Raw genomic sequence first — 17537 nt, 5'->3', positions numbered from 1 at the left:
CTGGAGGACGATTTGGAACTATGCCAAAAGGGCGATAAAAGACTGTTTGCCCTTTGATCCAGCCATAGCACTCCTGGGTTTGTACCCCAAAGAGATAATAAGGAAAAAGATATGTACAAAAATATTCATAGCTGCGCTCTTTGTGGTGGCAAAAAAATTGGAAAACGAGGGGATGCTCTTCAATTGGGGAATGGCTGAATAAATTGTGGTGTATGTTGGTGACGGAATACTATTGTGCTCAAAGGAATAATAAAGTGGAGGAATTCCATGGAGACTGGAACAACCACCAGGAAGTGATACAGAGTGAGAGGAGCAGAACCAGGAAAACATTGTACACAGAGACTGATACACTATGGCACAATCGAATGTAATGCACTTCTCCATTAGTGGCAATGTAATGACCCTGAACAACTCGGAGGAACCTACGAGAAAAACCACTATCCACATCCAGAGGAAACACTGTGGGAGAAAAAACACCAAAGAAAAACAACTGCTTGAATACGTGGGTCAAAGGGATATGGTTGGGGATGTAGACTCTAAATGAATATCCTAGTGCAAACAACAACATGGAAATAGGTTCTGATCAAGGACACAAGTAATATCCAATGAAACTGCGTGTTGGCTGCAGGAAGAGTGGGTGGAGGGGAGGGAGGGAAATAATGTGATTATTGTAACCAAGGAATAATGTTCCAAATTGACTAAATAAACTTATTCAAATGGAAAAAAATAAAAATAAAAATAAAAATAAAATACCACTCAAACATTACGACTTTATGTGAAGCCTTACCCGAGCACCATCTGTGAATGCTCACCTCCATTTGTATTTAATTATGTTGTGTCTATTCTGAATCTACTTGTATATGTGTTATTTCTCCCATTAGAATATAACATTCTTTCAAGTTAGAGATTTTAACTTTGTATGTCTCCAGCGCTTTTTATATAGCAGATGTTCAAGGAATGCTTGTCTATTAGCTGATAGTACATTTTTAAATAAATACTAGTCTAATGAAAGTGAAATTAATAAGAGATTCCTAGTCTAGGTCCATTTTGGTGAACCTATGGCATATGTCCTAGAGGCGGGGAGAGGGGGTATTCCTGCTGCTCTCCTCCCCATCTCCATGCATGCCTGAGGACATTTCTCCCATCATTCACTCCTATGCCCAGCAGCCCAATGGGAGTGCTTCCTCCCTCCCCTGTATGGGGTAAGGGGGTGGCTCATGACATGAGGGTTGCAGTTTGGGCATTTGGTCTCTAAAAGGTCCACCATCACTGGTCTAAATTATAAAGATGTTTTTTAGTCATGTTCAATTCTCCATGACCCCATTTGGGGTTTTCTTGGTAAAGATACTGAAGTGGTTTGTCATTTCCTTCACCAGCTCATTTTTACAGATGAGGAATTGAGGCAAACAGGTTAAGTGATTTGTTCAGGGTCACACAGCTAAGAAGTATCTGGGCTCAGATTTGACCTCACAAAGTTGAGACTTCCTGACCTCAAGCCTGTCACTCTATTCATTGTACTGGCTAGCTATGCGTACTTTACTAATGTTAGCTTGAAACTTGAATAAATGAGACTTCCATTCTTCATATGAAATAAGAGACCATCCCCAGAAACAAAGCTTTAAGTCTCAATGGTGGAAGGGATACAACTTACAGCATATTAAATTCACTGAGATCTGCATGGACAAGCCTGGCATCTTGATACATTCTTCTCATGTACTGAATAACTTGAAGATATAACTCTCGGGCCTTCGATTCTGATAACTGGGCATTTTTCAAAAGTGGAGCAGGCCTCAATTTAAAAAAAGAAAGAAGACACCATTACAAATCACTTTCCCTACTTTTTTATGACATTTTTGCACTGACTCTTCATCATAATAATTCATCTTACTATAAATATAAATTATTAAAAGAATAGATTGCTTATTCCAATAAGAGTTACATTCACAATGCTTAGCACGTTACAAGTTGCTCTTTTAAAGATAGTTATCTTTGTTATCATAAATCAGTTCCTGAATTTATAACTAAAAATAGAGGGTGTCTTGACTTTGTGTGTCACAGACCTCCAATGGCAGTCTACTGATAACTACGGACCCTTTTCAGAATAATTAAATGTATAGACAGAAAAGAAAATCAATTATATAAAATATAGTTATCAAAATATTTTAAAAGGTCACAGACCCTAGGTTAAGAGCCCTTATCTAAAAGAAATTTAAAAGTGCATGACATTATCTAAACACAAAAATTAAATGCATTTTGAAACAATGTCTGAAATACATAATTGCTAGTTTTAAACATACTTACATGTCATCTTTACCAATGAAGCTCATGACAAGAACATGATGTTTTAGCATGATAGGTTCTGGGCAAGGTATCTTTGCTATATTTAGCCTGTAACATTGTAATAGAAAAAAGAATACTAAGTTGAAAATTTTAAAGTATAGTAAATAAACTACACAGGGGTTAGTTGGCCAAAAAATAATTTACTTATTTACTTATAAAGAAACACCATTAGCGGCTAATAACACTAGCTGTCCTGTATAACACATTTGCAAAGTGTTTACATACATTCATACTTGCTCTCTAAAACAACTCTATGGGTTAGGTATTCTTCAGATTATTATTCCCATTTTATACAAATGGAGAGATAAGTGGCAACAGTTTTCACATTGCTAATGTCAGATATGGGATTTAAGAAACTTGTCACTGAGACAGGAATTAGGGATACAATGCCAAAAAGTTAAACAGCCCCTCCCTTGGGGAGGATAGTAGAGGAGAATTAGAGAAAACAACTTCTGCTCATAAACATATTCATAAAGCATACAAAATAAATAAAGGTAATTTTGCAAAGGGCAATGGGAGATAGAAGGAAGTGTAGAAATCCAGGAAGACTTCTTGGAAGAGATGGACCTCAAGGAATTTTAAGAAATGATGGTGAGAAGAGAGTCTTTTGCAGGCTCAGGAGGCAGGATAGGAGATGGCGTCTCATACAAGGCACAGCAAGTAAGCCAGTTTGGCCAGACTACAGAGGACATACAATGAGAAGGTCTAGGAAGGAAGGCAGAAAACAGATGGTAAATGCCAAAAAGAGTTTGTATTGGATTTTGGAAATAAAGGGGTGGGGGTAGGGGGACATTTCTCCAGCAGGACACTGTGGGCAATGAGACCAGTCTGGGCAAGAGGAGATAAGTGTCTGAAATAGGTGGTGGCTCTCCTGAGAGAAGAGGATGAAGTGAGAAATGTCAAGACAGAACTGGTAACATGCCAATGAACTAGACATGATGGCATATGAGAGAGTAAAGAACGGAAATCAGGTTTTAGAGGTTTTCATCCTGTAAAAAACTGAGGGGATTAGGATAGCAAGTGGTTAATTGTGGGAAATTTAGTGAACCACATTGACTCCATTTGTGAGTCAATTCTGGACCTAGCTTATATTCCTTTCTATTCCAGTTTGGGCCCAGTCCAAATTATGTCCTGTGAGAAAAGTTTATTCAATTGTAGGAACTGGGAGAAAAACTAGCTCTGAATCATCTGTACCTGCTACTTAGAGACTCTTAACCAAGGGTCGGGATTATGTTAACCAGAAATATAGTCATGTAAAATATTATGGGATTTTAACTGATGTTTGAGTCTTCCAAAAAAGAGACTGTGCAGAGGAGCACAGTCCCCTAATGCCTCTTTCTCAATGTGCCTATCAATCATTTTTTCTTTCTTTAAATTATCCAAATTATGTTCACTCCCTCCATGCAATGTATAATATCTTTTGTGCACTTATGCCTCCTGGTGAGAAAATCCTAAATGTATAGACTCCATATGTGGAATTGAAAAGACCAACATATTAATCTCCTGGAGAACCAAGAGTGGGGAGACTTAACATGCTGATCTCCTAAAGAATCAGAGTCACAGGATCACAAAGACCAGGAAATATGATGTATGAAGGCCTCTGGTCAATCAAATGATCTGAAGGATCCAGGGGAGGGGCTTGGGGAAGTTTGAAAAGCCAGTGCGGGAAGCTCGGCTCTCTTTGCTCCAGTCCTTCTCCCTGATCTTACTCTCTCTGTGGGCTTGCTCTTTCTCTGAGCCATCTTGGAGGCTCTAATGGGGGCAGAAGAAACCATGCTTACTGCAACTCAGAACTGGATTTTACCTTAAGTTAGACAGGCTAGAAACCTTATTCTCTCTTTCTCTTTACTAATAAATGTTTATAAATTTAGTATAAGGCTCCAAGATTGTTATTTGTAATAATCAGATTGTCCTAAGATTGAGGCAAGTTTTCTTGTAATTGTACATCTCAAATAACCCATGTCTTATCTGAAAACTAACCATATACCAATCAGTTATTGTTTCCATGTTCCTTTGATTGTTTACAGATACCAAGGGAGAGTTGGAAAACTCTTCCAAAATTCAGAGAATAGTACCTATTTACAGACTCAGGGCAATTTTAAAAGTCTCTAATCTTTCATTCAATTAGAAATCAGATTACCTAATGTTGTATAGTTTCCCTTTAATTAGTCTTGATTGTTTTAATGTTTGGGATCCAGCCCCAAGCTGAAGAAGGATCTTGGTCCCAATTTGCTAAGCATGCATTGTTTAATAAATGAAGATAGATAGAAGATCAGACCTTTGTTTCCTCTGTGATATCATTTTTGCTCATTACAATCCTGAATCACCAAAAGGATGGCAATACCCTCAACAGACATAGGGAGTATGGGAAGAAGGGGAGGTTGAAAGGGAAGAGATAATGAACTTATGTTTTAAACATGTTGAGTTTAAGATGGTTTAAGTTTGAAATGTTTAATAGGCAAGGAGTAATTTCCAACCCAGGTTGGAAGGAAGACAAACAAATTTGCAAACGTTAGAGACAGCTTTGGCTTTTTTGGGCTTTTTGATTGTGAGGACAATCAAACCAAAGAGAGGAGAGGGAAAGGAATCAAGGATTTCTTCTAGTTAGGGAAAGACTACTTATTCACCAGAGAACAGTCCAACCAAGAGTCATACGTCCTAAATAAAATGTAGAATTTGTTTGAATTTTATTGGACAAAAATTGGTTATCATGTAGGAGAAAGTAAGCAATAAAGAGAACTAAGTAAAACTGAACAAATCATCTTTTTAACATTCTTTGCTTTTATTTGGCACATTTGGACTATTTCTTCCTAGAATCCCAGTCAAATTAGGACAAAATATTTTTGGTTAGGTAATACAGTAATTGGGCAAAATGAAAACTAGTGTAAACACTAGCTTAAGACTTCAGGATTCTATTTTCAGGCTGAGTATTCCTTGTCCAGGCCATCTTTTTTAGTAACTACATATTCCACGTACTGTGAAGTATGGTATTGTAAGTTTTACTATTATGGCAACTGAGAAATAATGGTTTATTAGTTTTAAAAAATCATGGCTAGGGGGCAGCTAGGTAGCTCAGTGGATTGAGAGCCAGGCCTAGAGAGGAGAGGTCCTAGGTTCAAATCTGGCCTCAGACACTTCCTAAGCTGTGTGACCCTGGGCAAGTCACTTGACCCCCATTGCCTAGCTCTTACTACTCTTCTGCCTTGGACCCATTACACAGTATTGAGTCCAAGGCAGAAGATAAAGGTTTAAAATTTTTTAAAAATCATGGCTACCTCCTGTCTTATTTCAGAGTTCTGCTGTAATCATCATGAAGGTTCCAACTGTAGGCATTTTTTTGAGCTAGTATAGTCAGAGGACAGACTATAGCAGAGGTGAAGATGACTCTCCAATTAGGATCTAGTCTCTGAGGCCCAGGACCTGACACATTCTTCCTCACAACACTGTTTTTCATTTTTGTTGCTAATTCTTAAAAATTATGTGAAAAAAATATAGATTTTGTCAGGGAACCTGAGTAAAAACTCCAGCTCTACTAATTTTGTAGACTCAAGCAAATCACTTAACTTTTCTGGTTCTGTTACCTCATCTCTAAATGAGCGAAGTTATTTTTTGAGATTCCTACTAGCTCTGATTCTATGATCCTAGAAGTATAGTGATTTAGTTCAGATTTTTATAATTACACATATATTTTTAATGTAAGCACAATTCAGAGCTTTCATTGAGATTTAAATCCTAAACTGCCAAGATCAGTTAAACACAAGGCCTGCACCCTGTCCATCTGGTATCACTCACCTGGATAGCAATCTCCTAAAGTGAGATCAACTGTTAGACAAAAGAATCTTAATAAACTAGTCTTAAAAGAGAGGGAGGGAGGAACAAAAGGTTCTTTTCTTTTTTGGCTGAATTGGGGCTAAAGTTTGACTTAATCCAGGTTTTTAATCAACCATGCTAATGTTCCTCTTCACTGCCATGGATAATAAAAGCTATCTCTCTCTGAGTTTCTTTTTGCTAAGTCTACAAACTCAGGGCTCAAATGAGGTAATGAAAATATGGACTTCTGACAAGCAAATTAAATTAAACTCATTAGAAAACATTGACACATTTAGACTCAGACTTGCTCTAATGACTCTGAAAGTCTTGAGAGACAGCAAAATTACTTTCCACTTAGTCAGATTACTTTATTTTGCATAGTCAATGGATCCAGTTGTTCTTATTGGTTCCAAAATATTCTCTGTATCTGGGTCAAAATGTTCATTTGTAAAAAGGCATGGACAGATTTCCACATATGGGCTGTAATATATAGATATATATACATGTGATAAACACAAAAAAATAAAATTGTCACCTTATCAAATTCCTCATTTCCTTTTCTGCCCAAGTTTGCACCATTTTTCTGGGATTTCCTTTACAATAGCCATGACGAAATCTAAAAAACACAAGTAACTCAATACAGCTACATTTAAAATTTACAGTCACATTCTAATCTTTGATATACATAACTGAAATGAAAGAAACTGTAAAGTAATCAAAACTCACCTGAATTCCCCACTTACATATTTATCCCTATCCTTAAACACCAAAATTGATGTTTTGTAAATCTTGATCGCTCTGTTCTCTCCATCTGTTGTGCTGGCATGGTATACGTTAGCCTAATGTAAGTCAAAGAAAATGTATATGGTTGAGATTCTGTGTGAAATAACTGTAAAATACTTAGTTATTTTGCAAATTCTCTGCAAAGGAATGAGGAAAGACTTGATAGTGTGGATGTATCAGGTAAAAACAATTTTTAAAGAAGTTAACCAACAAAGGAAGAAAAGGAATGAAATATTTCAGTGGAGTAGAAAGGTCAAGGAAAGGGCTTTTCCCCCCCTTTCTTTTTAAACAGGTAGGAAGACCTTATTAAGCCTATAAAAAAGAAAGAAGCCAATGGAGAGTGAGACCCAAACAACTGTAAGAATATAGAGATGAAAAGGGTTTTTGACATGGGGGGGGGGGGGATCAAGAAATATGATCCTGGAGATGAGAAGGAATAGAATGAATGACAGCAATAAAGGGATTAACAAAATAAGAAATATTTCTTTTTCTTGTGACTTAGTATTTTCTCTTCTTGATCATAAAAAGTACTTTTTATCCATCCCATACAACATCATTAAATAACCCTTAGCACTTTATCATGCATGGTATCTCTTTTGTTCTTTGTTCCATTTTCTATTGACAAAAAAAATGCGCTCTTTGACAGTAAGGGCCAGGTCATATGCTTCTTTATGTCCCACAGTACATGGCACAATCCTAGGCACCAAGACAGGGCATTCAAATATTTGAACTGAATTACTGGAGGAAGAATGAAGGGAAATTTAGGCTCTCATGAAGATTCAACACAACAGCAGCAACTTAAGTGAAAACTCAGGAGCTAAAAGTGTGGGTCCCACCTCATCTGTACTGATTTGTTTTGCAGTCATTAATGAAGTGCTTTGTTTTTCTATCCAGTTGGGTATTTTCAAATCTATTCTTAGCACGAGTGCTTACTTCACTTTGCCTTGTCCCTGCGTATTACAGTTGGAGCTAAATGTACAAGTGAACTCTTGTTGTGAAAACTGAGGGAAATTAAAAGAGCAAAATATTATGCTATTTAAAAAAGAACTAATACACCCTCCCATTCAAATAGATTACATTCAACGTGAAGTACTTGGAAAGTGGCTTATTTTCCCTTTATGTGTTGAACCTCAAAGAGGTTTTATCATCATCAAATATTTCCAGAGTTGATTTGGATTTACGAAATAAATTTCATTATCAACTACTTTCCCAAAGAAGCAGTTTTTTCCTTTTTAAAAAAGAAACAAAAACCATGACTTTCTTTCCCCAAATTCTTACGTGCAGATAAAGGGAAAACAAGAAAAGTCGCTCATGAGATATATTCCTATCCTCTATAACTATAATATCCTATAATTCCTATCCTCTAGTTATTAGTTAGAGCAAGAGTCAAGTGCTTTGGTATTTGCCAATCAGATAACAATGAGTAAACACACTTAGAAGTGTCAGTCACTCAATCTGCATCTCCTTTTGGAGCAGTGAATGGGGGTAGTGTAAGAACATAATTCATGTGTTTAATTGTCCATCTGCTTATATCTATCAATAAGACCTTTTTTTTACCACTTTGTTAAATATTTCATCCTAAAAACAAAGTCCGTTCACTTTGGGGAGAGGAAGGGGAGACAGAAACATTTAGCTTTCCAAAGATAAAGCTTACTTCTTTTCCCGTACTAATGCAACCGTTTATCTGTGATATGATTCCTCTACTTAACATCTTGAACAAAGTTATACGAGTTCTTGAATCCAACACCTTAAAGAAAAATGGAGAAAATTATAAGTCAAAGATTGCTTTACTTAGGCTCAAATATCATTTTGTTAAAACCATGTAAAAGGAAGAAATAAAATTAGTTATGTTCTTTACTGGGATAGTAAAATCAGATTCATTGTTATACTACCTTTATTTCTTCAATTTTATGAAGATATAACTGGTGGTCAGGACCCAAATAATTAGTAAGTGAATAGCCCTCCCTATTTAGTCACAGAGGTGAAAGTTTATCCATTCATCAAAGGAGCTAATAATAAATTGAAATGAGGGAATTCAGTAGGTGGGTAAGAATTGGGTTTTTCCATAGGGTCAGGGTATCTGAGCCAGTCAAAGAGAACATGAAAACATCTTTTGCCTTTATCTGCTTCCTCACCCACCATTTCCCTAGAGTTCCATATTTTCTATGAAGCATTAAGAATTTATTCAACAAATATTTATTAATGTGTACAAGTGGCTTAATCAGTTTCTTTACTATCATGGTAAAGTCTTCTCATCTTGGGGAAAAGTACTGGACCAGCCAAATCCAATTCTTTGGATTTAGCTACCATGCTTCAGCCGTCTCCTGACATCATTCGGGAGGGGGGGGGGGGAGAAGGGGGGTCCTTATTCTCATTAATGAGTTCTTTCTAGGGATTTGGGGGAATCAGACATCCCTTACTTCCAGATTTAGCTACCATGACACCACCTAGCTACTGCCTCCCCTCAGAATTATAAAAACAAATTGCAATTTTATTATACTAAAAAGAAAACCAAAATGAAATCTATAGAAAACCCAGAGGAAGATTTCTTGATAAAGTGTTTGTATGACCAATAAAGTGAAAGATTAGACACTGATCTTTAAGACCTCTCCAAAATCCAATTTAAGCACAGGATATTAAACAATTTCTGCTTTTTCCAGTGTTATAATTCCAATAAAATCACCACAAAGAGGACTGATCCCTAAATTATTCACTTAGCAGCCCCTCCCTACCCTAGATCTGGTTGGAATCTGCAGTATAAGGTGCTCTGTATTGCAAGAGCCTTAGCCAGAGAGCTAAGGAACAGAGGGAGGGGATCCCACTGAAGAATACTCAGGGAAATGGGGACTTTACAATGGGAATAATCTGCAGAGTTGATGCTTCTCTCTGAGCAAAAGAGGAATGAGAACTCCTGGGTACAACTGACTCCCATAAAATTGTGAGAGGATGAAATCAAAGACATTTCATGACAATTGGGGGGGAGGGGGAAATAACCACAGAGAAGGTAAAGGATAGATAATGGTGAAGTACAAAATCAGAGACAAGAAGACAGAATATTACTCTGTGGCAGAAATTTTTCTACCCCCTTTTAGAAATTAGTCTTTTTAAGAGTGAGGCACAACAGAAAAAAAGGAGAGCCAGTGGGACAAGATCTATAAGGCAACACTATTGAAACTGTTTAGAAGAAAGAACCAAAATAAGTTACTTTAGAAGTTTTAATCTTATGAAAAATAAGAGGCAGGACTAAATAAACATAAAGACCACAAATCAAAGAATAAAAGTCATTAACAGAAAGGGAAGAGAAAAAACAAAGAGGCCAAAGGATAGAAATTCTTTTTTTTTTTTTTTAGGAAAAAAGGTGCCAAAATGAAAAAAAATTTAAAGCAAATGAAAAGAAAGAGAATTTTACTTGACTACTTAAATAAGGAAAAAAAAGAGGAACTATAAAACTAGATAAAAAGGAATAAATTTAGCAAAACCTCAAAACTAAGGACTATAAGTGGAAAATAGGGAAAGCTTAAAGGTAAGAAGAAGAACTGATAGAAACAGAATTGATTTTTAGTTCCTTCTTGTGTGTTGGTTCCTCTACTAGAATACCTTTAAGTTCTTTAAAGGCAGTGATCATCTCTTTTTTACTTGTATTTTTATCTTAAGTGCTTCACAAAGTAACTGACACATACTAAGAGTTCAATAAATATTTGTTTCCTTCATTTCTTTCATTAAAGTTAATAAAATAACTCAGAGACTAAGTGTTATCTTAATAGAAAGGGGGGTAAAAATCCTAATTCAGAAGAGTAAAAAATTATTTTAGAGACAAATAGAGGAAAATATAAACCTAACCTTCAAAACTTTAAATGCAAATTAGAGTAAACAATCCAATAAAATGAGAAAGTATGATAAATTGTATAAGAAAATAAAATTATTTAGAAGAAAGAACTCAAATGCTTAAGGAAACACTTTTTTTTAAAAGATATAGTGAGAATAAAAATGAAGGACTAGAAAAATTTATACATCAGATGAATCCAAGAAATCAGGGGTTGCGCTCATGCTATTAGACAAAGCAAAAAACATTCTCAACTTAAGAGATAAACAAAAAAATTATCTTATCCTGAAAGGAACCATTTAGAACAAACCAATATCAATACTATACTTATATGCTCCAAATGTCTTAGATTTTAAACTTATAAAGAAAAAAATTAACAAAATTACAAGAAGCCACAGCCAGTAAGCCATACTTATACTGCTCTTATTCCCTGTAATCTTTGTACTCTCACTGCAATTCTCTTTGGATTTAATTTCCTTTTTCTTTCCAAAAGTTTGGCTAGACAAAAGAGCTAAGTTTATGATTATGAAAAAAAAACTAAACTAAAAAAATGGCAATAGTGGGGACATAAAATAATTTAATGAAAAGTCATCAGTTCAGGGACAATAAGAAATTAAATGGAGTTTGGGGGGAGTTTGGGGGCATTTTGGGCAAGCCACAGATGATATGAGAAGCCAACAGATGACAAAAAGAAGTTTATGTAATATTTGTAGGGAAAGATGGGTGGATATGAAGAACAGAGGATACAGAAGGTTTGTAGCAGGGAATGGAGGAGTTGAAGGGAGAGAGTAAATATGGCTGCCAGTGAGGCAAAAGGAGAGAGATGCCCCCTGCCAAGAGGCTATTTCTGAACAAAATGGGGTTGTCCGAGAAATAGGCCACTCATGATAGCCTGTGGGGATGTCTTCTCTATGGACTGATGTCAAAAATGCCCCAGAGCAGGTAAACATGGACCCTCCTGAGAGACAAGCCTTTCCCTAGACTTTGATCGCCCAGCAGGGGTCCAATAAGGACCGTTTGTAGTTGAATGTCTATCCTGAGGTTCAGTTCCCTCTATGCCCCAGAAAAGATAGTCCACTTATCTGACTGCATCAAATAAGATAAAATTTAATAACCAGTTCGGATTGGAGAGGTATCAGGAAAAAGGGAAGAGGGATGTCCCTAAATAAGGTTAGAATCTTTCTCAGCTTTGGAGCTGGGGCCAGGTCTCACAGACTGGTGGAGGGTTTCTCTTATTACTGTCCATGCTATATCTGTGCTAGTTTTCTTAATTTCAAAATATTAGCACAATTAGACAGCAAGCAATAAGAAAAGTTCTGACCTTCAGAGCTTGTTGGACCTGTCTCTTCAGGCTGAAGAAAATAGAGGCACCTCAATCAAGAAACTGGGAAGCCAAGCTCCTCCCACTTCCAATGGCAGGAAGGAAGTGTTAATCACAATACCAACTGCCACTCCCAGTTGCCCCTTCCCCCACCAACTGTCAGTCTTGTCAATTTCTTCTCTCTCTAATATCCCCATTGTTGCTTGTTCAAACACAAAGGCAGAAAGTCCAGAATTTGTTTTAGTTTCCTTTCCACATTTAGAAATTCAGAAATGCATAAAATATATGTATGTATATAACATCAATGTTTTATTTTTTAATATCACAAAGATACAAAATTTTTTTAAGTTAAAAAAGTAAAAAGTTAAAGTCCAGGAAAAGAATACAAAAGTCAGCAGAGGATATGCAGAGGCTAGAAATGTAAAGATATTGAAAAGTTTAATAACTTATAAATGAATAAAATCTATCTACTGTTAAGTATAATTTTATAATAAGGAAATATAAACACCCCATAAAAGAAAAAGTTCAGAGTTCTTCTCTGGTATGACGGGAGAGCCAAAAAATTTTACCTGGATTTTCCAGATCAATGGGCCACCAGACCCCTAACCCCAGTGATATGACAGGGATACGTATACTGTCAAAATACTCAAACTGATACAGCATAAACAGGAGAACTACAGTCCAATATCATTAATACTGATTTAATAGTCTCAAACAAAAGCCTGTCAAATTGACTACAATAATTCATCCAAGAAATAATCCATTATTATTAAGGTACATTTATTCTAGGAATGCAAGGATGGTTCAACTGTAGGAAAACAATATTAGTAAATCACACTGAAAGCAAAAACATCCCAAACCACATAAGTATCTTAATAGATGTAGATAAAAAATCTTTGGCAAGGCATAGCCCTCAAAGTCCTACAAAATAGGTTTAGAGGAATCTTTTTTAAACACATTAAAATAATCTGCAACCAAGAGATAAGCAAGAGATAAACAAGAAAATTTCCCTAAAAACACAAGTGTTAAAAGCAAAAGATGTCTATTCTCTCCACCATTACAATGTTTTGTTCTGAAAATGCTAGCAACTGCAATTAGACAGGAAAAAGAAATTAAAGGCTTAAAGATAAATAAAGAGGAGATAAAACTATCCCTATTTGCTGATGACATGACAGTTCAGAGAAAATCCTAGGGATTCATCAAAGATAACAAGATAATTAATAGCTTCAGCAAACTTGCAGTCTATAAAATAAAACCTCAAAAATCAATAGCATTTCTATGTGGCAAAATTGGAGAGGTGATAATAGAAAGAGAAATTTCATTTCAAATAACTATAAAAATCCTAAAATATCTAGGGATCAAGCTACCAAAGTCACACAAAAGATCTGTAAAGATTCAATTACAAAGTGTTCCTTAAAGAAATAAAGGATTCAAATAGATGAAGGAATGTTCAATACGCATGACTAGTTCATGCAAATATAAGAACTTTTTATTGCCATACTAACATAATTATCAAAGGAATACTTTATAGAACTTGATAAAATAATAAAAAATTCATTTGGAAAATGAAAAGCAAAAGGGAAATAATGAATAGATGTAAAGATAAAAGGGAAATAGCTCTTTCAGACCCCTAACTATATTATAAAGCAGCTACCATATCAAGAACATTTGGCACTAAAAAACAGAGTAGATAAACAGAAAAGACTAGCCAAAGGAGAATCAGAAACAATGTAGCTCGATAACATAAAGTTCAATAAACCAAAAAATACAACTTAAAAAATGATTTCAAAAAAATTACTAGGAAAACTAAGAAGACTGACAGAAATTAGGCTCATATCAAATGTTATTGAGTTCTTCAGTCATGTCTTCATGACCCAGGATGTAGTTTTGCTGGTAAAGATACTGGAGTGGTTTGTTATTCCCTTTCCCAGTGAATTAAGGCAAAGGTTAAATGACCTGCCCAGGTCTCACCACTAGTGACTGAGGCCAGATTTAAACTCGGGTTTTCTTGAGTTCAGGCAAAGCACTCTATCCACCTGGCCACCTAGCCTTACACCACATTCCTTACACCATTTCCCACAATATATTCTAAATGGATACATGTCCCTAATTTCAAAGATCATGCCATTAAAAAAAATAATCAAAAGGGGAAAAGAACATATAACTCTATACCCCTGGCTATGGGTAGGAAACACAAATATACATACATGTATGTATGTATGTGTGTGTATGTATGCAAGTATAAAGGATATTCCAAAGTCTTAGTGCAGTTTTAAGCCACTAAAGCTCTGAGAGGGAGAGGGTGTGTGGGAGGGTATGGGGGTGTGTGTGTCAAAAAAATAAATGACCAAAGGATATAAACAGTTCTCAAAAAAAGGAATTAGAAAATATTAATAATTATGTGAAAAAACATTTCAAATCATTAACCAGAGATATACAAATTTAAAAAAACGAGATTTCAACTCATACCCTACTGACAAAAGAAGGGAAGAGGGGGTAGCTTAGTGGATTGAGAGCCAGGCCTAGAGACAGGAAGTTCTGGGATCAAATCTGGCCTCAAACACTTCCTAGTTATGTAACCCTGGGCAAGTCACTTCGTCCCCTTTGCCTAGTGTAAAATTGAGATTTGAACTCTGGACTCCATTCCCCAGGAGTCCTTGTTCGCTCCCAGAATGCCTTCTAATCTCACTGAATTCTCACCTGGGACGAGAGCAAAATTTTATTTAAAGGGTCTTCACTGTAGGCGGGGTTCTTTTGACTTCCTGTCTCTGCTGGCAAACAGACGTGCCTCATGATGTGAGTGAAATTTTGGGTGGATCTTATGGCCCACCTGGCACATGCTTTTTCTTACTTGTGTATTCTTAAATTCTCAACCTTTAATAAACCTCATAAAAATATAATACAACTTGCAGAGAGAAACTAATTTCTACCTGCCTCAGTCTCCCTAAATTTTAATCTTTACACTAGCCCTCTTCTGCCTTGGAAGCAATACACACTATTGATTCCAGGACGGAAGGTAAGGGTTTAAAAAATGGGGGGGGGGAGAATCAATGGAAATGGAAATCTATTCAATCGTTTTGAAAAGCAACTTGGAATTATAAAAATCAAGTAAGGAAAATTTTCATACCATTTGACCAGAGATTTCATTAATAGGCTCATATCACAAAAAAGGTCATCATGATAGAAGAAGGTCCCTAAAGACATCAAAATATTTATAGCAACACTCATGACAATAACAAAAAATTGGAAACAAAGATGCCCACTTACTGTGGAATAGCTAAACATACTGTGGTACATGAAAAGAATGGAATGTTACTGTTCTATGATGAATAGGATAAATACACAGAAGCACTGAATGATTTACATGAAATGATACAGGAAGTAAGCAGAGCCAAGAAAACAACATATAAAATGATTACAATGTGAATGTTAAGAATCACACACACACAAAAAAATCAAAAGTGAACATTGCAAAATTGCAAAGAGCAAACATGGCTCCAAAATACATCTCCACTTCACTTTCTGGAAGAGGTGGGAGGTACCCAAGTGTTATACCCAATGAACATACTTTTAGACTTTTGTGATATATAGATCAGTTTTGCTGATTTTGTTCTTTTAAAAATATCACTTATCATATAGGGTAGTCCTCTGAGAGGGGAAGAGGAAATACTGGAGAAAATTTTAGTATTTTTTTAAAAAGTATAAATAAAAATTTCTTTATAAAAAGAAAATAGCAGAATTATTCATTCAAAACATTTTAAAATTGTACCTGTTCTACAGTTGCTCTGTCTGCCTTATCTTTAACCCGATACCTAACCAAAAGCAAAAAAAGATACATGAACATATGTTTGATGCCACAAATTGTTTTAATATTTCAATGAAATAAAAACTCAGTAAAAAGAGAAGCACAAACAACTACACTGTTTCATTAAAAAAACCTAAGCAGTTTCTTTATCCAAGAGTGGGTTCTCATTTTCTCTCATTTCCAAATTCTCCTCTTCACATGATACTTACTGACTTTCTATTTCTTTTATTCCTAGCTCAGTTTGAACATGTCTGCCATCCTTCTGTTTGCCTTCTCATATGTTCCCTTCACCATCATCCCTTCATAAGGAACAGAGAGAAAGGACTGAACTTTGAGTCATAGGACCCCAGTGCTCATCTCAGCTGTCACTCATTATTTGTGACCTTAAATTCTCTAGGACTTTGTCTTGTCATTTCTAAACTGAGATGGTTGAAATGGATGTTCTTTAAGCTCCTTTCCGCTTTTAGATAGAATCTGATGACCCCACAATAGCAGGAATTCCAAGAAAAAAGAAAAAAGCTAAACCAAAGCCATTGATTAATCTTTCTTTTTTTCTTTTTTTTTAAAAACCCTTACCTTTCATCTTAACATCAATACTTTGTATTGGTTCTAAGGCAGAAGAGTGAAAAGAGCTAGGCAATGGGGGTTAAGTGACTTGCACAGAGTCACACAGCTGGGAAGTGTCTGAGGCCAAATTTGAACCCAGGACCTCCCATCTCTAGTCCTGGCACTCAATCCACTGAGCCACATAGCTGCCCCTGATTAATTTTTCTTAAAAAAAAAAAAGCCTTAAGGAATCAAACAGCTAGAATTTGAAGACATATGAAGACTTTAAAAAAATAAATAGTATTTAAAGTTATTAAGAGCAGGTGATTCTAATAAATGTTTGACTGACGATTGGAAGTCATCAACACCAAAGTTCAGGTCCTGACACTACACCTTACCATCACTTCACTCATGAGTCTACTTTTCTCCTCTATAAAATGGGCATAATCCTTCTAGTCTCAACTTCCGAAGATTATTGTAAGGCTCCAAATGAGAAAAAGTGCTCTGCAAACTTTCAGGTGCTATATAAATGTCAAACACTATTCATTAATTCACACAGTTTTGATTTCAGAGTTGTGGCACATGACAAGAATACAGAAGAGCCAAGTTTTTCATTTCACTTCGTATTATCAACTACCTTAGATGTCAGTCTCTTCCACCTCTAATTTCCACCTCTAATTTCTTAAGATAAGTCTTTTCACTTGAAAAATAGAAAGAACATTGAGACTTTAACTCAGAAAATCTGCCTTCAAGACTCAGGTCTGCTGCTGACTAGTAGAATGGCCCACTGTTCTCCCAATCATGAGGACATAACTATTTCCTCTTATTATGAGGATTCAAAGCAATAAATTGCACAAATGCCATCTTAAGTATAAAATGCTCCACATCAGTTATTATTACAGCAATTTAATGAATAACAAGATTGATGAATTCATGTATCAACTAGGTCTTCTTTGTGAAAGGCAGACATTTATAACAGGTCTGCTTTCACTAAAAACCTAAATCAAGGGTGAGCCTCTTGTAACAATCAGCTTTAGAAATACAAATGTAAATAATTCTTCCTAGCCAAGATATTATCCAATCTTTAGTCCTAAGAGGACAGGAGATCT

The 17537-nt window shown here is 35.8% G+C and overlaps 1 protein-coding gene across 4 annotated transcripts in view; it reads right to left on the bottom strand.

The window, feature by feature from the left end:
* Nucleotides 1-17537, bottom strand: part of RIOK1 (RIO kinase 1) — an 89246-nt gene that overhangs the window by 9012 nt on the left and 62697 nt on the right. For all 4 annotated transcript variants that reach the window (XM_056823402.1, XM_056823400.1, XM_056823401.1 and 1 more), the window contains 6 exons: nucleotides 15847-15889; nucleotides 8588-8680; nucleotides 6877-6989; nucleotides 6686-6766; nucleotides 2302-2388; nucleotides 1652-1789 (listed from right to left, as the gene is read on the bottom strand). In XM_056823402.1, the coding sequence (XP_056679380.1) occupies nucleotides 1652-1789; nucleotides 2302-2388; nucleotides 6686-6766; nucleotides 6877-6989; nucleotides 8588-8680; nucleotides 15847-15889 (555 nt within the window). The remainder of the gene's footprint in view (nucleotides 1-1651; nucleotides 1790-2301; nucleotides 2389-6685; nucleotides 6767-6876; nucleotides 6990-8587; nucleotides 8681-15846; nucleotides 15890-17537) is intronic.

Source organism: Monodelphis domestica, chromosome 3 (genome assembly GCF_027887165.1).
Source record: "Monodelphis domestica isolate mMonDom1 chromosome 3, mMonDom1.pri, whole genome shotgun sequence".
Taxonomy (NCBI): Eukaryota; Metazoa; Chordata; class Mammalia; order Didelphimorphia; family Didelphidae; genus Monodelphis; species Monodelphis domestica.
Note: the sequence above shows the minus strand (reverse complement) of the source record. Positions and strands in the feature narration are given on the sequence as shown.